The sequence below is a fragment of the Colias croceus genome, chromosome 10, assembly GCF_905220415.1.
Source record: "Colias croceus chromosome 10, ilColCroc2.1".
In the NCBI taxonomy this organism is placed as follows: domain Eukaryota; kingdom Metazoa; phylum Arthropoda; class Insecta; order Lepidoptera; family Pieridae; genus Colias; species Colias croceus.
Window position 1 is genome coordinate 1,175,814 of NC_059546.1, and position 27,060 is coordinate 1,202,873.

At 30.5% G+C, this 27,060-nt stretch overlaps 1 protein-coding gene across 1 annotated transcript; it reads right to left on the reverse strand.

Moving 5' to 3' along the window:
- Window positions 1–240: 240 nt before the first annotated feature.
- Window positions 241–25,194, reverse strand: LOC123695058 (synaptic vesicle glycoprotein 2B-like). The gene is made up of 12 exons (XM_045640756.1): window positions 25,119–25,194; window positions 7,650–7,706; window positions 6,964–7,125; window positions 5,653–5,812; window positions 5,317–5,438; window positions 4,526–4,764; window positions 4,013–4,155; window positions 2,763–2,904; window positions 1,499–1,654; window positions 1,044–1,162; window positions 706–833; window positions 241–325 (listed from the first exon to the last, which is right to left on the reverse strand). The coding sequence occupies exons 1-12, from the start codon at window positions 25,165–25,167 to the stop codon at window positions 279–281; spliced, it is 1,524 nt and encodes a 507-aa protein (XP_045496712.1). The 5' UTR covers window positions 25,168–25,194; the 3' UTR covers window positions 241–278.
- Between the last annotated feature and the right edge of the window lie 1,866 nt (window positions 25,195–27,060).

Sequence of the window (27,060 nt, forward strand, 5' to 3'; positions counted from 1 at the left end):
TGTGTCAGCACTTAATGCAAATGCTATACATATGCCTATGTGCTGACGCAATAAGACATTGTTTGTATAATTATTATATTGAAAATAGCACATTAGACCAAAAATATTTATAAGTACTAAACCAAAAAATTATTGCAAAAATGTTTTTGAAATAGTCCCAAATCTGCCTCCGGTGCCCAAAAATATATACAATACAATCATATTATTATCCCAAAGGGTATGTAAATAAAACACAATATATAATTTACTTATATCTATTTTTTGTATACATATATTATCTACTTCGAACGATCAGATGGCAGTAATAAAGCCACGACAATGCCAGCTGAAAACAAAAAATTATTATTATTCCGTTTATTATAAAAGTACAAAATCATTAAAAATTCACCTATAAACAGTACTGTCACAGAGGAATAAATTAGCTTTCTATTTGTTAAAACATCATAATTGCTCCAGTATTTTCCGAGCTCATTAAGCACAAACAAAATTTTTCCCCTTAAATGATTTCAATAATTATTTTATTAAGCTATTGCATAGCCTCTATCGCGGGCCTTGAGCGCGGGGACCGAATCGAGAAATTCCGTAACGAAAAAACCTCGAATCGGCGGAGGTGTGGCTTGAAGGCATAGCATGCAATAGCTTTACTGCGGCAGTCCCCGAGTGCCACACGTCTTTTTTTTATATATAATTAGTTTTTATACTTACAAACGCCCAAAGCTGCGTATATATAAAACATAGTTTCGCAGTTCCCAACAATGGTCGCTCCGATCACAGTCACGCTCGTTAGCGAAGCGAAGCGAGCGAACATGAAACCTAGACTAGTTGCTAGACCACTAGAAATAAATATTTTACTAATTTTTCTAATGAATTATATAAATACTTCTTATAATAATTAAGTATATAAATACTTAATTATTATTCTATATTTCATTTAAAGAATAATTTTCCCTTGTACAAATTTTCAATTAAAATTCTAAGGAAATATAACCATATAAATACAAAAAGATATATAATATATATACGTATATATAAAAAAATCCTACCTGCAAGTAGTAGGATAGACATCGACGAAGTAAGAGGACACACTGCCCAGACCAATAGCCGTTATTTGTATTAATGTGAAAAATACCACGCTAGCTATCGGTTCGTTTTGTAAAACTACCTGCAATTTTTTAATTAATTATTTCAGATTTTTTCATGTACTACAAAATATTCTTGAATAATTTGATAGGTCGCAATTATACAAAGAAAATTCTACGTTAATTAAAAGATAACGTCCTATAGTTTATTATAATAAAAATTAAATTATTTTTTTAACTAATTAATTAAAAACTTGTAAATGCAATTAACATAGTAATTTAAAATTTCATTATTTATGCAAATTACTTTATGCCAAAACTCAGGAAACTCACACTTACGTATGGAAATCATTTAAATAGACAAAAAAACTTTTTTTTTCTATATAAACAAAATAAAATACAAATAAAACAAAACATACCACTAAACAACTAATAGCAGATATAAAAAAAGAAGTGATCAAAACCAGACGACGCCACTTGGCAAACTTGGCTACCACGAGATTCAATACCGCGAAAAATAAACTCGCAAACACACCGGAGTATAAAGTTTCTCCAGATATTACTCCAGTGCATAACTGAAAAAAATCAGACATTATTTAGGTATTCCTAGCTTTCCACCCGCGGCATCGCCCGCGCAGTCAAAGAAAAACACGCATAGTTGCATAGTTCCCGTTCCCGTGGGATTTCCGGGATAAAACCTATCCTATGTCCCGGGGTAAAAAGTAGCCTATGTCCTTTCTCGGGTATCAAAACATCTCTGTACCAAATTTCATAAAAATTGGTTCAGTAGTTAAGGTGTGATTGAGTAACAGACAGACAGAGTTACTTTCGCATTTATAATATTAGTATGGATACAATTTTTCTCAATAAAAATTATATCTATAGGTAACATTAACCATTTTAAAGGAAAAATATCATCCGGAGACATACCTACAATAAATATGTTTGATTTCTTGCCGATTCTTCTCCATAGATACTGCTTTCCGAATCGGTGGTAAATGTTAAAAATACTTATGTAACGACGATTCGAAAGTGCTACTAAATAGTAGTCTAATTGAATAAATAAATGTTTGAGTTTGAGTTTGAGTTTGAGTTTATTTTTCCGACCCAAATATCGACCAATAGAATTGCACCATTCGACGTCACGTGGTACAACCTACATGATATTATACTGATAATTTTTTGAAAATTTTCTCTGGTCGTTGACGTCAAACTGACAGGTATAATTCAATTGTGAAATTATTGGCCGACATTTGGGACGGAAAAATAATCTCCCGAATACCACACGAGCTTCAAAATTATCTGGCATTTCCCTCAAGGTTCCCTGCAAACAAATAAAGTCGTCAAGTTTTTCAGGAAAAATCACTCGCGCTTCGCGCTCGTGATTTTTTAGCCTTGACTAAAAACTTGACTCCTTCATTTGTTTGCAACGAACCTATCGGAAAATACCCGATAATTTTGAAGCTCTTGTGGTATTATAAGTGAAAATACTACCAAAAATTTTCCTAATGAGAACCACCTAAAAAAATATATTATAATGATAATGATTATTTTTGCCACATTTTAAATACATTTTTGTCAGATACATCGTATCAATACGCATAATTACTTTTAAAGCATAATATAAGTAAGATTAATTTCTTTTCGAAAATCCAAAATATGACTCTTTTGACTTCAACTTACTTTCTCAACATTCTCAACCTTTTGAGAATCCGTAACATTTCTTATGCTATCACAGAAAGACAATTCAATCTCTTTTCCTGAAAACATTGAATTGAAAAATATGTCCACCATCGTCGGAAACCACATTATAAATGCATTATTTCTGAAAATATAAAAATCTTTATTGAAAGTCAAGAAGGTACAATCAATAAATTCAGTTTATTGAAGGGCGCCATTTTATAAAAAGTCTAGGCTATTAAAACGGCTGATATTTTCATCATTCAAATATTATTTCCCTATTTTGTTGTTGCTAAAGGCATTTATTATCACTATGAAATTTGTATGTTTGTTTTCGTAATCATTCCTTTTTGGCCCAGGTGTAATTTCTATTATGATATTATGTTGGCTAAACCTATACAAATATTGAAAACAATACAATAATGTTCAATGATATATTGACGTACTATAACATAGTACACATATCTGCTAGAAAAGTAGTATATATATAAAAGGTATAAAATTATTACGATTATACCTACATATTTTGACAATTTGATGAAATAACTAGCCAGTTGCCCCGGTTCGTGGTTAACAATAAAAAAAATGTTGTGTGGTTTTATGAAACCACGGTAAAAGTGAAACTTTTTTTCACACTATAGACATCTAACTAAAAATTATCGTATTTGTACGATAATTATCGTACGTATCGTGCGTCACGTGACATGCGCTACACAGACCAAAAAGTTTGAGACGATGTAATAAAATTTTCACTTTAAAATAGTAAAGTATAGGGCACTCAGGAATAATACAGTTTAGTGTTCAAAATCGGATAAGTAGCTTGAGTCCATTACAAGTCAACAGTGATGTGCAATAATATCACACCTACTATAACACAACAGCAAACTTCAATGCTTACAAAATTGTTACACACAAAATTCCGTAAACCGATTTAAATCGTATTTATTAACGAATATACAAAAAATAGATCCTGACCAAATGTGTTTCACTAAAGTTAATCCTAGACTTTAGTAAAACACATTTGACCAAAAAAAATTTTTTCTTTTTTAAAAATATTAGCCTATAGATATTCTGAAAGAAACAAGGCTCCTCGTTACTACACTCGAAGTGTTCAACGTGCGTCTGGTTAAATAAATAAAATAATATTATGAATAAATCCCGTTCAAAATTCGTTAATAAATCATAAATTAAAAAAAAACATCTCACACTTAATGTAGAAAAATTTGGAGATAAGTATCTTAATAAAAACTTACATAGAACAAACCAAAGCCAGTAAGAAGAACAATTGCATGGTCCTCCACAATAAGGGGGGAGTGAATAGAGGGGACGCTTGAGTAGTGAACGAACTGCAGAACGATTTGTTTTGTATGTTTGAGTACAGGTGGAGGGATTTTACCTAATAAGAAGATTATTTAGAGAGTAAATATTCATAAAAATCTTAAAAGCACATAGGATACTTAATTATAACAGTATTGTTAGAAATTAACTTCGGTTCAAGAAGGTGACAATAACTTCTTATTTAGTGTACTCGTGGTTTCTTACTTGAAACTAGAAAAGCATGCAAAATATGGATCATTAGAGTTATAACTGAAATTTAAATCATAAAACTATTTCAGACATAACTTTACTTTCATTTCTGAACTATTAAATAACCATTGCATATTTAAATCAAAATATTATTAATTTTAAATCTCACATTATCATATTTTCAACTATACTAAACTGTATTTATTTCTTCATCTGAAAACTTTAAAAAAGTCACTCACCGGAAAATTTACTTCATCGCCGCCATTAAAAACAAATATTTTCTTTAAAACGTTAATTGCTTCTTCCCCACTTTTTTCAGCCAAAAATTTAGGACTCTCATAAAGGAAACATAAAAATAATGCTCCCAATCCTAGTGGAGTTGCTAATAAAAAGGTATAGAACCTCCAGGAATTGAAAATTATAGGCAAGGAGAATAATTGATAGGCGAATGTTAATGGTAGAATGAAATAGGCCAGACCTGGAAACAAATTCTTAGTTGTAAGAATAGGTTTGGATTGAAAAGTTAACATGGTTTGGACAAAATATCCTTAATCTGGTTTCGGAATGATTGAACAATTTTAAAGCATGGTTGTTTTGTTTATTGTAACTGATAATTTTATGCAATAAAATAAATGAGAAATAGACATCAACTAGCTGTGCCCTTCGGTTTTACCCGCAGTGCTCTGCTCTTGTTGGTCTTAACGTGATGTTATAGGTAAAGCGTATAGCTTTCCTCGATAAATAGGCTATCTAACACCGAAATAATTTTTTCAAATCGGACCAGTAGATCCTGAGATTAGCGCGTTCAAACAAACAAACTCTGCAGCTTTATAATATGAAAACGTATAGATAGTATAGATGAATAAGTGTTTGAAATTAAACCTAAAATTAAATGAATAATCATACATTACTAAACTTCCAAATATATTAGAATTCAGGAAATATCCATAATAAGCTGAAAGATTAACATATTACGTTTATCTTTTCCGGGGATAACTTCTGAAAAGATAAACAAACAAAAAAAACTCACCAAAAGATATAACTTCTGCTCCTAAATTCATGGACACCATTATGAATATAAATTGATTCCGATTTTTGCTTCTAGTGCTCTCTCCAAGATATGTTATAATAATTGTTTGGGATGCCATCAAACTAAAAAAAATCGGAAAAAGTAATTTCTATATCAACATTAGATCCAGCAGATAATTGAATCTCAAGGAACAGTGGAAAAATGTTAGGTCGTAGAAGTATAGGTCGTCTAGCACCATGACTTCATGATAACCCAGGAAAACTTACTAACAACTTCAAATTTAACATTCATAATTATTTTTCAGGTTTTAAATTATAAGTAAACTACAAGTCTTACAAGCTGGAGCAAATGATCTTGGTTACGAGCATCATTTCCCATGATATAGCGAAGCTGGTGAGAGCCCCAAAGATAAAGCCAACTGAAGTAGACACGAGTAAAGCTTGTCGCCTACCGCGAGTGTCTGCGTAATAACCCCAGAAGTACGCAAAGAGGAGACCTGAAAACATTATAATAATAATAAATATTATAGGACATTATTACACAAATCGACCTAGTCCCACAGTAAGCTCAATTAAGGCTTGTGTTGTGGGTACTAGGCGACAATAAATATAATATTCAATAAATACATCTTCTCTTAATATATAAAAATCAATGCCACTTTTCGTTGTAATTCCATAACTCGAGAACGGCTGAACCGATTTCGATAATTCTTTTTTTATTATATTCCTTGAAGTACGAGGATGGTTCTTATGTAGAGAAAACGTTAATATGTACCACGGGCGAAGCCGGGGCGGACCGCTAGTATTATATAGATAATAACACCCAGACCCAAGAACAAATAATTGAGTTCATCACACAAATATTTGCCCTGAACGGGGATCGAACCCGGGACCGTCGGCTCAGTAGGCAGTTACTTTACCACTGCGCCAACCGCGTCGTCATTGATTTGAAACTTTAGAGAAGATTTCAGACAACTTTTAATTTGAAATTTACAAAATGACTATGACACTGATAATATTAAATCTCAAATTGGCTGCGGTAAAAAAGGTCACTCCAATGTAACTAACGTTAGTATAGTAGTAGTAAAGGTAAGTTATAATACTTACCTTAAAACTTCAGTCGCAAATCAACATACATTTACTTTTTTATAAACTGGCCATAAGTATCTGTCAGATAAAGTAGTCAATTTATAATTCTCCTGGTCGAAAAAGCAAAAATATGTGCAAAACACAACATTATCAATATCAAGACAAATATAAACAATGCATAAAGCAGTTTGACGTTAACTTGTTAAATCTAAAACCTGCTACTCACCTACCTGCAGCAGGGCCAATTTTAGAATTGCACCCGTAATTGGGTCCTTAATAATTATAAATATTATCTTATAACTAGAATTATAATACTAACATAGTTTTTTAAGGCCATTTTACTAACAAATATATGGATATTAAATTAATCTGAAATAAATAAATAAATAAAAATAATTGTGATGTGTAGCAAGCAGGGGAAATTTAAAGAACAGTTGAAATTGCTCCAACTGCCGTGCAACTTAGATTGTTCCAATATCGCCCCTTCGGCAGGTACGTGAGTACTTGGCTTAAAATAATAGATTAATATTATATAGATAGAATAGATATATTCTTTTACCAGTAAAAGGCGATCCAACAAGCAATCCCGTTTGACCAATGGTAAGTTTCAAATCACAACTGGCAGCAGCCACTACTATCCCAAAACCAAACATGTCCAACGCTACGGCTACTGTTATGATACAACATGTTACAAGTACTAGGTAATTGTATCTGCCGTGACCTGAAATTGGTGGAAATATGATATAAGTAGGGTGGATTTTGGTGTGGGTGTTATTCAGGATTTAAGTACGAGGAAGATTTCGTTAGGAGATAGAAATAGTACATCATATTCTGAAGGATATACTGTTGCAATGTGTGCGATTAGTAAAAACTAGCGATCCGCCCCGGCTTCGCCCGTGTACATATTTCGCAATAAAAGCCCATGTTCTTTCTCAGGGTCTAAAAATTGTCTGTGCCAAATTTCATCAAAATCCGTCCAGTAGTTTATGCGTGAAAACCATACATACATACATAATTACAAACCATTCCTCTTTATAATATTAGTATGCTTTTATTTGTAAGCTATCAAAGCGAATCCTTCAATGGTTAACAACAATATTCCATTTCGTTCCAATATACTTACGTTTAAAAAGTGTTTATCAGTTATTGTATGTGTCTGTTTCTAACAAACAAATAAATATTTCTTATTTTTTCCAGATTGATGATTAGATAATTACACAGATAATACAGAACACTGAACCTTACCAGCCAACTCGAATGCCTCTTCGTAACTCCAAGAACCACTTCCTTCATCATTGTCACCTTTAAAATTGGCCATTTTGAAATATAAATCAAGACATTATCACACTACCGTAAGTGAAGTTAAAATGTCGGTTTTAGCATTCATAATTCCTTTGTAAATATAACGCTATCTATTAAGTAATATGTATTTAATTGTGGTATTGTATTCGCGTGCTGAATTGTAACATGGTATGATGAGATTTTAATCTTATAATATTCGTATAAGTTGATAATTTTAGGAATACCTAATGAGGAACCAGGTTGTGTATGAACTTCATTTTTACTGATCATGTTCATTAATTTACTAGCTTCCGCCCACGACTTTGTCCGTGCATCCCCGTTCTTCCCCGTTCCCGCAAGAATTTCGGGAAATCCTTTCTTAGCGAATGCCTACGTCCTAACATCTACCTGCATGCCAAATTTCAGCCCGATACGTCCAGTGGTTTGGGCTGTGCGTTGATAGATCACTATATCAGTCACCTTTGAGTATAGTAGATACATTTAAAGATAACTCAAAATTAATTCCTTGCGATCAATAATTTGGAATGGAATTCTACTGTGGAATCATTAAAATTTATAATGATTTATCTGCATATCGTTGATAAGTAGACGAAGCTATGTTCACTCGAGTCTTCATAAAAGAGATTCTTTACACCATGAGTCTTTATCTTATGAAAGACATAAAATGTAAAGAAAATACTCGCTACCTAGAGACAACTTAACACTACTATCTCATACGTAGATAAGGCACTTATCATAATATTTTAAATGTTGAAGTCTATGAACTTGAGATGTAATCATGGAAAAATTATATTTACATTTCACTGTTTGCATGAACTTCGGAATATACTAGATAATATTTGATGAAAATTTTACTTTAAGATAAAAATTTGTATATTCTGATATAAGCGAAAATTTTGACGTTGAATGAATGAATGAATAAAAACGCTTTAGTGTACACCATTACAAATAGGAAAAAGATAAACATATACAAAAGAGAGACATGCACAAATGGCGGCCTGATGGCTTTCGTAGCCATCTCTTCCAGGCAACCATACACAAGATAGGTAAATTATTGACGTTGATGGTCATTTAGGTACTTATCAAATAGAATGTTAGATGAAAATTGTGTTATAAAGTAAATATTGATTAAACGTTTTTGTTTATCTGACTTGATTGTAGGTCTCGATATGCTATGCTGTTGCAGAAACATTGTTTATCAGTCCTTTGTAAACAAACACACGTATTGCAAGCGATATCATTTTACCATATTGAGCATATTATAAGGTTTTAGTTATACATAATATATATTATTAATAATATATATATATTATATTTATCATGCATTCATCATTCAAATGGAAATAATTTTAGTAACAAACGTCACATTTATCCATATAAAAATTAAAATACATAATTTGTTTATTAATTCTTAGGTACTACAAGATCCTGGTCGCAGAAGAATTCTAACCAGTGGCTCGACGGAACACAGTGGGGTTTTAGTCGGTACGAATCCGACATAACCCTCCTTCCCCGGAGGCCGTGGGTATCTTTAGAAATTAGAAGATTTCCCCACTATAAAAAAAGGTACTACAAGATCCTTTAGCAAATGCACATAAAATAAATAAAATAGGGCCTAGTAATATATAATAATCGTAGATAAGTGTGCAATCTATGAGCGCATAATAAATAAATCAAATACTATCTTAGGACAGACCATTTGACCTACTTTTCTCACTGTATCTATTATTATTAGACCTTTTGTGACAACTAGACGGGACATTGTAAATAAGCAGTTCCTATTCAACACTCCTTTATCATAGAATATTTATAACGTAGATGCATAACTTAAAAAAAACAAGGAAAACAATCATATACATGATATTATCTCTATGAAAACAATTGACGAAGTTTGCCGTTACAGTTAATAAATACTTATTTTATAATACTATAAAGTTGATCAGTCCGTTTGGTTGATAAAATGAGCTTGATAAAATCCAGACAATATTTATCACGACAATCAATAGAAGCGGTATATGAATGAAAAATATTAAAAATCCTTCTTATCAACGCCCATGCCAACAAAGTCACGGGCAGAGCTAGTATGTATGTTAGAAACTGTAAAACCTTAATGATAACATAATAAAAAGAATTAGTTGTAAAAATATATAACAGCTGTATTATACGTGGGTATTATCACATCCTGATTCTATAATCTATTGCTATAATCAAATTAATAATCATACTTATATCAATTACATCATTTATTAGGCTACTACGAAATTTAAAATTGTGCAATGTTTAATTAGATACTCTTTTCATATCTTCTTTTAAAGTTCAGAAGATTATTTGATTAAACTCATATTAATATATTTTTTCAACCAAGTCTCATACATAAGTGTTACTACTAGAACTAGACAAACAATTTAGCAGAGTTTCCAAAGGCAGCGACTTTTCTAGAAAACAATTTTTTCCTTACCGTACCGTATCTGCAGAGTTAATCTATGGCTCGTGTAGTAGAAATCAATGGCTATTCTCTTCCTACTTCAATACAAGTCATATATTGGATATCACGGTCAATGCAACTGGCTAAACAATTATTTATATTACATCCGATTTATTCGATGAATTAATAAAGTTATAAATAGAAATTGTCGATCTATCAACTTTTATGTTTAAAATGACGGAAAATTGTCTTGGAAGAAGAATTAAGTTGTTACCATGACAGGATAAATTATCTATTAACGTTACATCAATATTTTCGTGTTGAATGCAGTTGTTTATATTATTTTATTATTAAGGGATGACCTTAGAAAGTAATAAATAATCAAAAATACATACATTTTTTTTTTCAATACTTAATAATATGCAAGTTTGAAAACTTTTCTAGTAGTGGGAATAAAACCTGGCCCTTTTAGTAGGTATATAAGATCCTCAAACCGAAGATAAGTTTTCGGCGCGTTATAAGACCCTGCCCTATTTTGAGTCTAACAAAATCTAGGCCCAGCTTTATTAATTATGACGTCAATATCCTTATCACCAGACTAAACAGCCAAAAGGGCAATTCTAAGAAACGAAATATCAAAACATAATAGACGTTCAAAATCTAATCGGTACTTAGTTTAATTAATTACAAGTAATCGATAAATACTGAAGAGATTATTATTTTTTCTGTATGATGAACACAAAGACGTGTTCATAAAAAATACAGATACGTACGTTTGTTTATTTTAAAAGCTTCTGCTATTTATTAGGAACCGGAACTGACTGCGACATAGTTAAATTGATCAAAACAAAGTTATAATTTTCGTAACTATCAAATATAATGAATCATTTTCACGTAAACCGAGCACACGTGAAATTATTGATATGGCTAATATATGATTATTCGCTAATCCCCGTAGATTGCGTGCAGGTAATCGTCATAATGAGATCATATACACTTGACCGGTGTTGGATTAATTGACTTAGCGGGCTTTTATCAACGTCTTTACGTAACTAGCCGATACAGACGACTTCGTCTACTTTCAAAAGAGTTTCCTTGCAACATTTTTCAATGCTATCTACAACTATTGGTCTTTAGTTTATGTTATACATATTTCAGTCTTCTTCGCTAGGTGGACTATCTGACAGCAAAATATTGTTTATTATCTACAATCAATATTTTCTACTAGTGAAAAATTTTGCCAAATATGTATTTACTATTTTTTATAAATTTCAGAGAACGAATCCTAGAAACATACCCAAAAATGGAAATTTTTATCGAATCATTCGTTATTAATATCCTTATAAATATATACATAGTACATAGTATATAAAGTATAAATCAACACGACAAAGGGCCTATGAAAACGCACCTAGTGTGTGGTTGTATACTCGAAAAATCTTCAGTATTTTTTTTTATATATCTACATATATTTATTGAAAAAACTGGTGTATCTGAAATGGGCGATTTGCTTTTATTGCAAGTCATTTAGGTATTGAAATACTCATGATGAAAAACAAAAAAAAAACTATTTTATTCTAAATCGCTGATAAAAAAGCTAAAAAGCTATCTACTCAAATATTAAAGTCAAAATTAGATACGTATTTTTATAAGAAAATTGTATGTCTTATAACCAAACTTTGCTTATCCTGACAGAAGGGAATTAGGGGGGATAATTGCCGAAAATTCTCAAGGGTCAGGAATAACAAACCTCCTTTATTTATCCCTTATCTATTTACAGCTGGCGATCTAACATTTATTTACTGAATTTAACTTGGTCTAGAAGCACTTTTGAATCTGACGATTTTACTATTTACCACTAGTTCGGAAAGCAGTTTCTATACAGAAGAGCCAGCAAGATGCTTTTATAATCATATCAGTTTTTACAGTTTTGTTACCTTCTGATAATATGCGAAGACAGAGCAATCGAGGGGAGGGACAGGTGGGCCTCCTAATGTTAAGTTATGGTCACCATCGCCCCTAAACACGTGTAGCAGTTGTGTTACAGGGTTACAGGTGATTTGCTTGACGCACGAAAATAATTTTAAGCTTAGGAGTCAACAATTAGCATAAACAAAAGAAATACCTAACCTCTATACAAATTGTAGGTATTTAGTTATTGCAAAATCGGTCAATAACATAACTTGAAAATATTATACCGTAGATATCTATAGCAGACGATCATAGATATATTTAATTATATACATATTATTAAAAGAAAAGAAGCCAGAGTATATGTTAATTCAGCTTTAGGTATATAAATAATTAAAATAATTAGTTTATTGCAATCGATATTATTTTTATCCGATAAGGATAATAGGTATAATAAAAAGTGATAATGTTAGCACACCGGTCGAATCCGCTTCCATACAAAAATTTCGTTTATATATCTATCGAGCATTTAATATCTTTAAAAGAATTATACCTAAACGTTATAAATCAAAATTTATCAATATTAAATGCAGGCATAAAATATGTCGGCTATCATGTTTTGGACACGTGCATTTATTTAATTTTTAATTTTCAACAGGTCAGAACTATTTTCCATTTACAAATCAGGCTTCTCATTAAACCAATCCTAATTTAAAAACTTTCAAATATATTATCTTAAATTGCATTTAATGTTACAACTTACAAGATGAAAAAATATATAATATAATGAAGAAATGACAAAGATAAGTATTTTTTACCTGTCCCTCATGCTTTCACGGTGAAAGCATGAGGGACAGGTAAAAAATATGAAATTTGTATTGAAAATCCTCGTATATTCTGGCTCCAACAAATATGTACATATATTATATTTTTTTTTAATCAATCCCCTAGTAGCTTAAAATAGGGGATTAAAGTTTTTATCTGTTCTTTAAACATTTAACATCACATATCAATATATTTTGTATTAATTGATGCATGCCATATCCTTTGACGTGTTAAATAGATATCACGGAAAACATTTTGCAAATAATTTATATTTAATTTGTGATAAAATATGGGATAATTACCTGTGATTATAATCATGATTGATTTAATAATTAATATGACATGATACGTGGTGCAACGATTTATGTGAAGGAACCAGTCAGTATGAGTCAGAATAGCTGATATAATATATAACTACTAGTTTAACGCCCGCGGCTTCGCCCGCTTTGTCTAAAACCTAATAAATTATATATTAAAACCTTCCTCTTGAATCACTCTATGTATTAAAAAAAAACCGCATCAAAATCCGTTGCGTAGTTTTAAAGATTTAAGCATACAAAGGGACATAAGAACATAGGGATATAGGGACAGAAAAAGCGACTTTGTTTTATACTATGTAGTGATGATACGTAAAGTCTAGATTATCTAATGAACTTTCCTGTGATTTAAAGATAACAAAAACTTAAACTTAAAAGAATTAAAATATTGTCCCAAAATGATTTTTAGATTGATTGATTTGGAAATATACTAATGATTACCTCGTACTCACATTCAGTAGATATCATGAAACAAAATAACACTATAAATTCGACGTTTTCGAAGTAATTTACACTAATTAAAAATACAAAAAGTAAGTTCTATTGTTTCGTAACTAGTTTTCACATAATAATATTGTTCACTGATAAAAAAAATTGAAACAATAATTAATCGTTCTCCCTTCCCGCCATAACCCGTGCTTAACTTTTTAATATTTTTTTTCTAACCAACCAGCTCAAAATAATTCATTGTACATATTGTGAATAATTTATGATTAAAATAATTTATTATAGGTATTACATTTATCAAGTGTTTTGTATTAATAAAAAAATGTGTAATTAAAATAAAAAATAATCACCAATGTTTTTAATTATTGTATTCTAATAAACAAAATTATTTGGTCTTAAACGGTAAATCACAATGTGAACAGATGTAACATACCTACATTTTATACAAATCAATTATTAGATATTTAATTTATCAGAAAGTACGCTAAATACATAAAAAAACAGTATTTTAAAATATACTTTAACAAATTAGCTAATTTTAATAAATTACCTCGTGTCGGTGTTGCCAGCTTCCTCTGAGGAATTTTTATTAGAAAATTAGATGACCTGCGCGGCGCACTCAATGAGTTTTTGACACATACACGGCAAGAATGGCGTACTTTTTGGTAGTTTTTTTTTATTTCATTTATACATTCCATATTTAAAACAGCTTAGAAAAAATGGCCATAGATTAACCAATATGTTTCTATGATTTTTTTTCTTTGCGTATTTAATTTGTTGTAGGTTTAATTAAAAAAAATTAAAGACAGAATTCTAAAATTAAAAATATTATACGGAATTTTTTAACCTAAACATTACTAATAAGTTAATAATTATAATTTAATTTTAGTGGCCGGTAATAACAATGATTACCACAAAGTGTGCCGGACGGAAAATTAAAAAACTTTATAATTGAATTTAAATTGGTAGAAGGCGTTGTGTATAAATTATACATAGTGTTATGTTGAAAATTAGTGTCGGAAAAGTGAATTAGAACCGAATTCCTGTGAGTTTTTTTTTATCTATGTGTTATTAATTATGAATATTCAATACAGTTATAAAAGGTCGTATATGAGCACGCTGACCGATAATAATTTTACGATACATGACAGAAATATGTACATTATATTGCGTACAATAAGGATTATTGAATATAAGTATAAACTATTAATTATAATATACTAGCTTACCGCCCGCGGCTTCGCCCGCTTTGTCTAAAACCTAATAAATTATATACTAAAACCTTCCTCTTGAATCACTCTATCTATTAAAAAAAACCGCATCAAAATCCGTTGCGTAGTTTTAAAGATTTAAGCATACAAAGGGACATAGGGACATAAGGACAGAGAAAGCGAGTTTGTTTTATACAATGTAGTGATTGTGTCTAGCCGTTATTAAGTCCATATGACGTATTTTTTCTTGACGGTTATGCTTTATAAGACGATACTGATAAGTTTAATCATAACAAATAGAAATAAATATATAACTACAGAACCTATATTATGTAAATAATATAATGTGGACGGGTAGCTTTTTCTATGTATTTAATCAATTCCTGGGTTATTTATTGTTATCTGAGTAAGATTTTTTAATGAGTTGAGTAATATTAATTGTAATACTATAAATAATATTTTCTAATAAATAATAAAAAGTACCTATGTACTATTTGTATCTCATACATACACGCACAATTTAATCGAGTGAGTGAGAGTTCAAAAATATGCTTTTAATTAAAATAAAAAGTATATTATTATTGTTCTTCTTTCGCTCTATCTTTTAAGAATTAGTGAATTATTATGAAAATTTGTTGAATTCTTAGCTACATAATAAAATAATCTAAAATACATTACATTTTGACAGTTTTTTTCATATCTATACATATAATATTAAAAAGACTGTCGAAAATGCTGAATTAAGTTAATATTTCATACGTGCACGAAGTCTTTAACACGAAATCTTTCTGTCTTTCGATTAAGTTTAATTAACTTTCATAATATTTATTTCTTTTAATTATTATTATCTTATCATGTATTTAATTATAAAGTAATATTATCTTAAACATTGAGATAAACATCTGAAAATGTTTGCGAAATCAAAGATCTTTAAATGAGTATTTATATACATTCGTCATTTCATCAATAGATATCTATCAACATGAAAATAAAGTATTTTTCATTTCCGTTAATAATTTCTCTGACTCAATCCAGTAGGTATCCTGATTACTTCCTTCTTATAATTAAAGTTTTTAAATAGATTATAATATTATTCTTAGTTGAAGCAATCTCTAAGTAAATGTTTGCATTTTTTCTCTCTTTTAAAAGTGCAATAAAATTAAAGAAATATACCGTATCAATACAGTTCATATACTTATCCATCATAGAGCTCAAGCTCTATGATGGATAAGTATTAGAACAAGAAAATATATTACAATAATTGCAATGTCAATTATTATTTAGCATGTTATTATTACTAGACGATTCGTTAACAGCTTGAGAAAGGTACAGTGCCATTACGATTTTAAAAATTTAAAATAAATAATAACTAAAATAATATATACCTAATAAAGCAGTTAGGTATTTTTAATACAAAAATGATGGAATATTTTGTAAGATTACCAAAAATAAGTACTTACAAACAAATTAGTGATGAGTGGAACAAAGCCACATAAATAAATTGATTGTCTCTGATCATATCTACATAATTATTTATTACAATCATAAATACGTAAATAACATCAATGACATCATAAAGAAAGTAACACCAAAAAAATATATCTCTGAATCTTGCTTATCGAACTGTGCGTCCGTGTGTCACGGTATTGTAGAGTATTCGCCAGTGCAGTACGGACTGACGTGTGATCTCTGAGATATATATAAAAATATATGTATATATAAACATATAGGACACGCGTTTAACGGTAGTTGTTGCGCGAATTTTGGCGGGAAAGGTGCTTTTCGTTTAGGAATTATAAGGACTAGGGATTCAAAATGTGGTCGGCGTTTGTGATTTTGTTTATCTGTTTCGTCGGTAAGTTTTTTCGTGGTGGATTTATTAAAATGGTGAACGAATTAATTGAGTGATTATTTTAATTAAATTTTAAGTTTGTGGAATACATCGGACTGTTATGGTGTTTTTATTTTAATTGTATCGTAAAATTATTTTAATTTTTTTATTAATATTTAAACATAAAGCTTAGCTTTTAGAATTCCGAAAAGCCCAAAGCCGCCCAAATAATTTTGAGACATTTTTAATACTGAATCGGTTTACAATAAATAAATCGAAACCAATAAATTGAAAATAATATATCAGTTACTTATGCTATTTTTCCAAAATATTAGGTTTTTTCTAATGAAAGGGAAATATTTTTTAAAGTTTTAATGTACCTTTAAACTCAATGTTTCCCTCGAATTAAATCTGTTTCATAACTCATAAATAAGAACAATAACCTTATTTAAACTAAATACATTAATATTACCTATTACAATGTTTCAGTTCGTTTCGTTAAAAAAACAAAAGAAAGTGTTCAGCAAAGTAACCATCATAAATATGCCAATACCATTTTAATAATTTTCTCTATATATAGGTATATAATTTTGAAGTAGCTAGGTACTAGATTAAGTACATATTTGCTTGTTTCAGCCGTACATATAGCTAAAAGAAAATATCGCAAGAGTATCTAAGCAAATCTGCATTGTAAATAACGGCAACAAGAAATTAGCTCAATTGGTACCGAACCCATGACCTTGTAGAATAGGCTCGACAAGGTCATGGGTTCATTTTGATAATCATACGAAAGCTACGGCATTGATAACGGTCACGTTCAAAGACTTGCATTCATTATGCGGCGATTATGGACGATTAAATAAATCTTTCTAAACTAGACACTCATCCTTAACCTGCTAAAAAATATATAGGTGAGGACTAATGCAACTTAATACTGGCGAAATAGATAATTAAGTTCAAAGTTTAAGTTACAAAGAAAAAAGTTCCTTTTCTTTTATATTGTACATTAATTATTTATAAAGTATCCAATGCGAGCATGAAACAAATATTAAACACAATAATACCTCAATTCGATTATAAAATTAGTATTTAGGTACCTTCTTTATTTTTTATCAAAAAATAAAAAAACTTTCATAAAGTAGGATATCCAATTAAATTTATCTTTATCACTAGAGGAATTAGTTGTAGGCAATACTAGTTGAAAACCGTGCAAAATTAAAATGTTAATAAGAAAAGTTTAATACCATAACAAATCTATTGAATACTAAATAAATTTTACTTCTTATTTAATACTAGCTAAAGCCCGCGGCTGCACTCGCATAAGCTAAAAATGGCTAATCATAACTTCATACTATCTCTCTTTTAGACGCGAACTTTTTTTCGTGAAAGATTAACATCTAGATAGATTGTTATTGAAGATGGACAGATAAAAGTAATTAAAATTCCTGATATTTTAAATATTATATCATGTTGATTTTTTTCATATTTTGTCAGTAAAACCTTTATTTGAATTAGGGCCGATTTTTCAATCTTTGGTTAAAATTTATCCGTCCAATATAGTACAGTAAATTACACGGACATTTTAAAATGTCACCTGTAAACTGTCAAATACAGACAATTAGAATACATTTTTGAAATGGTAGTTTAATACGTTATTCGATGAATAAGTTGTAGTAACTCAGGCCCCGGAACCACAGACACAATAGAAAATCTATTGTGTCTGGGACCGATCGGGCCGCTTGGGGCTCAATGGGGTAAACCAACGATTGAAAATCAGCCCTTAATTTTATATTATTGTTCGTCTGTTATAACTTTATCAAAATTGGAAGTGTCTACATTCTGCTACTACTAAACAATATTTATAAATCTATGGGATTGGTTGTAAGGTAACCATAAAAAAATGATGAAATAATGTAAAACATTTATTTATTATCCAATAAACATAAATATTATTGTTTAAAACTTGTCATGAGCTCAAATATTTAATCTTTAAATAAAGGCACGTAACAAAATGTCGGAACTACTGAAAAATTCCATTCATATCTTTTATTAGAACATCCAGATAATATAATATTTTGTATTATTACCAAAACGGTAATATAAAATACGAATAAAACCAATAATAAAATATTGTAAATCTAATAAATACTTTTATTCAAGTGAAACTTCTTTATCGGGGTTGGAAAAAATTTAGTGTAACATTTTTTCATTACGCGCCATCTTTTTCTTATCCCTACCACGCGTGATTCGACGTATTTCTGTAAAGTTGCATAAGTAAATTATTTTTTGAAAAATAAGGTAATAAAGAAGTTACACTTCTTACATGTGTACAACTAGTTCACGTACACATTTTTTATTTTTTTTTTATAATTTATGCTCGTTAAATCAAATAAACAAGCTGGAAAATAATATAACGCAATGTATCTTATACCTACCCATTTTTTTACCTTTAATCTAAAAGCTTTCTAAATGCATTTAAAATATTATCTTATCCTTAAAAAAAGACATCCTCAGGACGACACAAAAAATCATCAATAATAAAAGGTTTTTATTGTTAAAAAAATATTTTTAAAAGGAAAAGTAAGCGATAATATTTATTTTGATTTAATTAGATTAAAACAACACATAAACATACACGCGAAGTAATTCTAACTTAATGCTGCATAATACCAAAGAACAAAAAATTTGTATAAATCCTTTACTCATCCAGATATTCAGTTATGTATTAAAAATTAATATGTACATAGATACGGCTTCACAAGGTTTCGTTTTCATTTCTTGAAGGAAGCCAGGCTTATGAATAAATTATGTGGGCTTTCTTTGGACAGCTTTTGTTCGAGCTGAGAACAAAGGCTAAATAAGGTCGGCTTCACAATTCTGTTGTGATGCAGGAGAGGTGTTGAGATCGATATATTATAACAAAACATACGGGGAGAAGATTTTCTTTATACGGGAGATAACTTTGGCAAAGTTACCCAATAAAAATTAGATTATTTAGGTAATTAAGAAGAAGTTTAACAGCTGTTAAATAGTTCTGCATAGTTCATTTATTGTGACAAATAGCATATTTTTACCACTACGAAAGTTCATAATGAAAGCTGCTACAGTTTTGCAGTGAATTTGTTTATAATATTGATCGCCCATGAACGATTTGACCGATATTAGTGAGACTTTTATTAATAAGAATCCGTCATAACTAATCAGCCAACTAGCCATTTCCCATTGTATTGTATTGTAGAGCACTGGAGAGAAGGAAAGGGAAATTTTTAAAGAAAACCTATTTTTAAATTACATGATGCCAAAAATACAAGATACATTATCTTCGATAAGTAATAGGCCAATAAAGTTTTAAAATATTTGAATTAAATGTTATTTCCTTGATTTTAAACATACCTAGTTATAAACAAGTATTTTTATCATATCGTAAAACATTTTCATAACATCTCCTCTTGAAAAACATTATTAATATTTGTTTCTCCTTCAGGTGCGACATATGGCGAAGAGTGGTCCTACGACTGTAAGTATATATTTTTATATATATTTTTATCTAGACATTTTTAAATCAAGTATTCACACACACAAAATGCCAATGTGGTGTTGAAAATGATGAATAACTGCAATTTATTTGTTATGTATTCTTATTTTATATTTTACCTTTTTTGTTGAATACTTAACAAGGAGCGTAAAAAGATTCAAATGAACGTAGAAACTTGGTATCGTAACATAAATAAGTTATTTCTTTAAAGTTAACGTCGGTCTTTATTACTTACAACTTTTAGAAATGTCTTTTTTAACCTATAAAATAGAATCTAGATAGAAAACCAAAAATATTGAATATCTTAGAAGATATATAATAACTCTCTTAGTTTTCTTTATAATGTTCGATCATCTTTTATAAATAACACTTTCTTGGAATAAATAAGTTGTTTAAAGCTTTCTTGGATTTGATATCAATATAATATTATGTAAGAGGATCAGCGTGTCGAACTATGTAGATACTTTATCTTACGCGTAAGAACGCAAATAAGTTAAAACTTAAAAGCTCCCAAGTGAGGTGTTATTCAAAGTAGGATATTCGTCGAACATCTTATACTTCAAAATCATAATGTTAACCGTTTATACGTCGAGCAACATCTGCTTTCAATACACGGAGTTATTTTATTTGTACACTAGCGGTCCCCGGCTTCGCCCGTGGTACATATTTCGCAATAAAAGGTAGGTAGCTTATATTCTTTCTCAGGGTCTAAAGATTGTCTGTGCCAAATTTCATCAAAATCGGTTGAGAGCTTTAAGCGGGAAAGCGTAACAGACAGACAGACAGAGTTACTTTAGCATTTATAACATTACTAAAGTAGGGGACCTAGTAGGGATTATATTTTCTAGATATTATAGATGTATATTAAAACATATAAAGAGTATAAGAGGTAACCTTATATATAAGAGTTAACACTCCGTTTGAAGTTAGAGAGGTTGAAATGAGAGGTAAATCCAATTAAAGCTGCGGATTCAAATATAGGTCACGATGTCAACATACAATTTAGATTTGAATTGCCTTCCCACTCCTTCCTGTATACGTCTTATACAAATACTAGGCTATAATCGCTTCTTTATTATACTAGTTGAACTAGGTATTATCGATTAATCTATATATATATATATATATATATATATATAAAATGAAACCCGTTTTCCTTGGTCATGGCATCACGCGTGAACGGACCGATTTCGATAATTCTTTTTTTATTACGAGGATGGTTCTTATGTAGATAAAACGTAAATATGTACCACGGGCGAAGCCGGGGCGGACCGCTAGTCTATAATATAAAAATGAATCGCAAAATGTGTTGGTAAGCGCATAACTCGAGAACAACTGAACCGATTTCGTTAATTCTTTTTTTATTACATTTCTTGAAGTACGAGGATGGTTCTTATGAAGAGAAAACGTAAACATGTACCACGGGCGAAGCCGGGGCGGACCGCTAGTAGTTACATACTTAAACAAGACTTAAAGGGTCTACCTACTTGAACTAGGAGTTACTAAAGAACTAGTAACTAACTAATATATCCGTATCCGTATCAATCACATATTCTATTCATCGGCTTCAAAAAGGAAGTTCTCAAGTCGACTGTATTTCATCATTTTGATGGTCTGTTACCTCAGAACTTTCGACTGGGTGAATCGATTATGATGATTCTTTTTTTATTTGATAGCTTTTGCCTATCGGTTGGTACCATTTTTTAGTCCAGTTCTGACAACTTGAAGACAGGTTACTTATAGGTCTAAAAATAATTATTATCAATTGTTGGTCATGTATTAGATGTATTTTTCTGCTAATAAAGAAATTGGTTCATTTATAGATGTAAGATACTCTTAAAGACTATAAGCCGCTTACGATAATGTAAATTAAGGTTTTATTCGCTTGTGCGAGAAAGAGGGTAGCTTTTCGAATGTAATAGTATTTTATTACCCGACTTCAAAAAAAAGGAGGAGGTTATCAATTCGACCGGTATGTTTTTTTTTATGTATGTACACCGATTACTCCGAGGTTTCTGAACCGATTTACGTGATTCTTTTTTTGTTCGATGCTTAAATTTTAGTCGGATAGGCCGAGTAGTTTTTATTTTATGAGCATTTTTGTATGTATTTGTAAATGTTGCAAGTCAAGTTTGAAGTTATCACTTGTTATCATTTGCTCATTATAGATACTTATATAATAGTAAATTGGTAATGTATTACAGGCGGATTGTCATGTTCAAAATGGTGGCACACAATTAACATATAAAATTCATAATAAATTCCTTCAAAACGTGTTTTCCTCTTATTTTATCAAACAAAAATCTAAATCATACATAAATATGAGCCAATAAACATAATCTTAAGAACCTTCCTTATCAAAATATTAACATTACCAAGATTCAATGTACTTTAATATAAATATTGCAAATATAATTAACCGATAGCATTATATAAAAAATGGGAATTTTAGTAAATATGAATTACTACATCTTTATGATACTCCGATAAAAGAATTGCCTATTGCAAACTGATTTTACTGTATGCTCAAATAAGCAAAATATGGCCAAAAATCTGGCCAAATATTGACATTTCTAATTTCGATAAAAAATACAAAAAATCCGAAAGTGTTTAACTTCTTATTCTTACTAGGCCTACTTTACTTTTAGCCTAATTTTTTACCCCGACGACACCGAAACAAATGATTTGGCTATAACACAATAAATTTGAGTTTATTTATATAATAAATAAATACAATCGAAAAAGTTCAAGAAGTTTGGCTGGGTTATCCGCCTATTGAGAAACTTCTTTCTTCTAGATCTGTTATAAGTCTTTCTCGTTACTTAATTTACCCCAACAACTCAATCCCACCAGACGAAACACGCTGGCCAGGCCAATGCAACGAAGGCAAGCGACAATCCCCCATCAACATCATGACACGCAGTGCGCTGGTGGATCACATGGGTCTGCACATCCGAGGTCCTCTAGCCTTCAGAGGGTATGGCAGTGCTAATGTGTCTGCTCTGAATAATGGCCATACTTGTAAGTTACCTGAACATGATGGTTGTTTGCTTTAATACATTTTTGTTGGTGCCCTTATATAAATATCAACAAAAAACAGAAATATGAATGAAGAAAAATGTAGAAAAATATTGTATCTGTTATATGAAACAAATATCTCTTAAGAGACAGCCTTAGAAACAGCCCATTGGTCTGGGCTTAACTAAATATTTTTAAGACATTTCTGTCCAATCACATTTCAAATTTACTTTACAAAATAAAATAGAACTTCTGTTAAAAGCTATTGTTTTTGTCATATTGGACAAAAATGGAGTTCTTAAATACAGCACTTTTTCAGTGAAATGGATGCTGGTAGAAGATGAACCAGCACCATTGGTATCGGGTGGCCCTCTAAGAGGCAACTACAGCTTCCTGCAATTCCACTTGCATTGGCTCTCAGAACACGCTATAGATGGCATGAAGTGAGTATGATACATGGAATAATTGACAGAATCTCATTAAGGTTTATGTTTTTAACAATTGGATTTAATAGATTAAAAAGTCAGTTCGATTTTTTTTTTTGCACTTTTACTTTTTTTATAAAATACAAAAACGCAATCTTCAATATTTTATAAAATACGCATTGGACAGTGTAGATGAACAAAATCTGTTGTTATTCTTTGAAATTTATAGATCCTAGTACAGTACAGCGTATCTTCTAATGTTTCTTTGATTTTGAATCTAGATATCCATTGGAAATCCACATGGTCCACGTCAAGACCGGACTGACTGTTGATGAGGCTCTCCAAAGACCGGATGGATTAGCGGTTCTTGCTATTCTTTGTCAGGTAAAGTACCACTATGTCTAATATTTGAAGAATAAGGACTCATCGTTTTCATTTATATTTGTTTCTGTCCAGCCTCAGTGACATTATTTTTCGGCCCTATATCTCACAGGTATAATAATTGAAGTTTAATTACAGCATCTAAAAAATAACCGACAAACTAAACTATCTCACAGGTGAGCAGCGGTGGCGCGAGTGAATATGCTTTGGGAGAAATCGACCGATTCTTCACAAAGTTGGTTGAAAGGCATGCTCAGTATCCCAACACCGCTGTTATTGATCTTACGTAAGTGTTGATTTGTGACTTATTTAATATCATTTATCATAGTTCTTAAATTCAACAGCATCATCATCACCGTCATCGTCGTTTTCGTCGTCGTCATCATCATCATCCTTCTCATCTGATTTTTCATCATCATAACAAATAAACTCGTCATTATATACAACCTTAGTTTACAACTGATATACCCGTTATCATTTTCATCATTCATATTTTTTTTATTTCTAAAACTTGAATGTTAGAAGCCCCCTGTAAGAAGTAAAAAAGTGAAATTTCCTAAACTATAAATTTCCTGTAGCCGCTTGTTCAGCCCAGAGCCACAATCGTTTTACACTTACCACGGCTCGCTGACCACGCCCATGTGTCAAGAAGTTGTTACATGGATTGTGATGGACAAACCACTCATCATTTCTGATACACAGGTAAGAAATACATTTTTACAATCTAAATGAGACACTAATTAATAAATCGTATGATTAGAATTCAACATTTTAATAGTCAATTCTTGAAATAATTTGTTCACATTTTTTAATACACTTTTGTAAATTTATTGTCTTTGATTTGTTCATAATATATAAAAGCATATATTAATAATTAAATAAAGATAGAGAATCGAAAAATTGAAAATGATTTATTATACTTAGATTCTATAGTTTTTGTAATCCTATTAATATCACTGTATAGATATCGAAAATAAAATGACATAGTGTGTTTTTTCTCGAATGATGATCCCTCCTCAATAACATCTCCAGTTATAAGAAAGGAATACAGACTGCATATTAAAAAGTAATAAAACATCCACATACCTCTAAATTTTTGAACACATTCAAAATTCACAACATTTTCGATACCCATACAGTCTACATCCTTTATACCACCAATAGCAACACTAAGACACCAATTTAATTCCAGTACAAACAAATAAGCCGCGTAGACGTCGGTCGCATAGATAACTACCGCAGCTTGCAAGTATCCGACCGCGAGGTCTATAGAAGCGTGGCCTCTTGTGCCAATGTCGCTATTCCCGGATTATTCGCCATTCTTGCTTCTCTTCTCAACCTCTCCTCTAGTTTAACTAGTATCATGAGCAAGGGAGTCTGCGTTATGGTTAATATTAAGAAGAAATTCTTGGGCGATAAACTTAGGGATTGCAAGAAGGTGATGTAATTTTAAGGTGGAATTTCGTTTTTTAGAAAAGTTATTTGGGGGATTGTATTTTTAAAGAAATGATTTGATTTGCAAAATTAGGAAAAAAGACGTGGCACTCAGGGACTGCTGCGGTCTAGGACTATTGCATGCTATGCCTTCAAGCCACACCACCGCCCGTCGGAGTGGGGAGCGTGAGGTTTTTTCGTTACGGAATTTCTCGATTCGGTCCCCGCGCTCAAGGCTCGCGATAAAAGCTATGCAATAGCTTAAAATTGAATGTTTTTTGACATGGGTGTTCTTGCAACTTTATTCACAAATGACTTTCCGATGGACGTGTCTTTTCATGCTTATCATCATACAATATGTAAGGTTTGATGTTGGATGGTTTAAAGATTTCTATTGTACCTCGAAGGGGTTAAATAATGTGATACTGCTATTAGATATAGGTATTGTCTTTTTTATTGTTTTTTCCTGATGTTATTTTTCCATCGGAAGGTGTATTTGAATAAAGGTGCAAACTAACTTGGAAAGTTGATACAGAAATATAATGTGTAGTAAAAAAATGCATTTCATATTATTTGTATTGTTAAGAATTTATTATAAAAATCTTCACATTTAATATTTTTATCATTTTGGTTAAATTACTACAAAATGGGTCAAGTTCTATAAAATCTCTAAGCAAATATATTTATCTATACAACTGTCATGTCTGTTGTATGTTTTACTTGTCTAAACAACGCATACTGTAGTAATTATGATATTGTAACAATATAGGAAAAAGGTATTAAAAGCTATTATATTCAGTTTAAAATGTTGCAAATCGATATACATGCTTACATACATTGCTAATATATCTATAATTAATTTATTGATAACTAAAAATATTTTTCTCTTTCTCTAAACTCACATCAATTACAAATTTTATCATCAATTTTAATAATACACGGGTACAATCGTAAGGAAGGTACCCGGCCCTTTGGAAGGCTTACGTGGGGACACAAGTCAAACACGCAGATGCCCTTTAGAGAACTTTAATGTGTTGTGGGACATCAATAATATTATTATCCTCTTTTAATAATGTATGAATATTAATAATAATCATTTACTAATATAAAAGAAATTCATTAGACCACCGAGATCATAGAGTTGGCAAGGCATCAATCGTAGAGTTCTCAAGATATTACTTAGCCTTTGAAGAGGCTGTCTATCACAGGGCTATATCTTTAGAAGTTTAATAGGTCAAAGTCAATATAGAATACACTATTCTACAAATTATAACGTTTTTCTCTTAAAATCTATGATCCGTTTTCCTTAACAAAAGCATTTTATTACCTTAAGATTAAACTGAAGTTGAACGATAATTTTTATCAATGCAAATGAGCATTATAAATAAAGATAGATATACTATATAACATTTATATGAAGGCAGTTATGTCGTATAGATTAGTACAATATATCTTATGATATATTTATAAATCATTAATATTTAAAACATGCTGTAGATTCATGATTGAATTTTCATGTTTAAAATATTTATTAATTGTTAGAGAATTTATATTTTCTAATATTTCATTAATGTGATAATAATAGTAGGTATAT

Excerpts from the sequence above, each read along its gene's own strand:
- LOC123695058 (XM_045640756.1), bottom strand. The coding sequence starts at position 25,167 with ATGGGTATCGAAAATGTTGTGAATTTTGAATGTGTTCAAAAATTTAGA. Across the intron at positions 2,905-4,012 it reads CTGGCTTTGGTTTGTTCTAT|AAATAATGCATTTATAATGT; the intron begins GTAAGTTTTTAT and ends TTATATTTTCAG. Across the intron at positions 326-705 it reads ATACGCAGCTTTGGGCGTTT|CTGGCATTGTCGTGGCTTTA; the intron begins GTAAGTATAAAA and ends TTTTGTTTTCAG.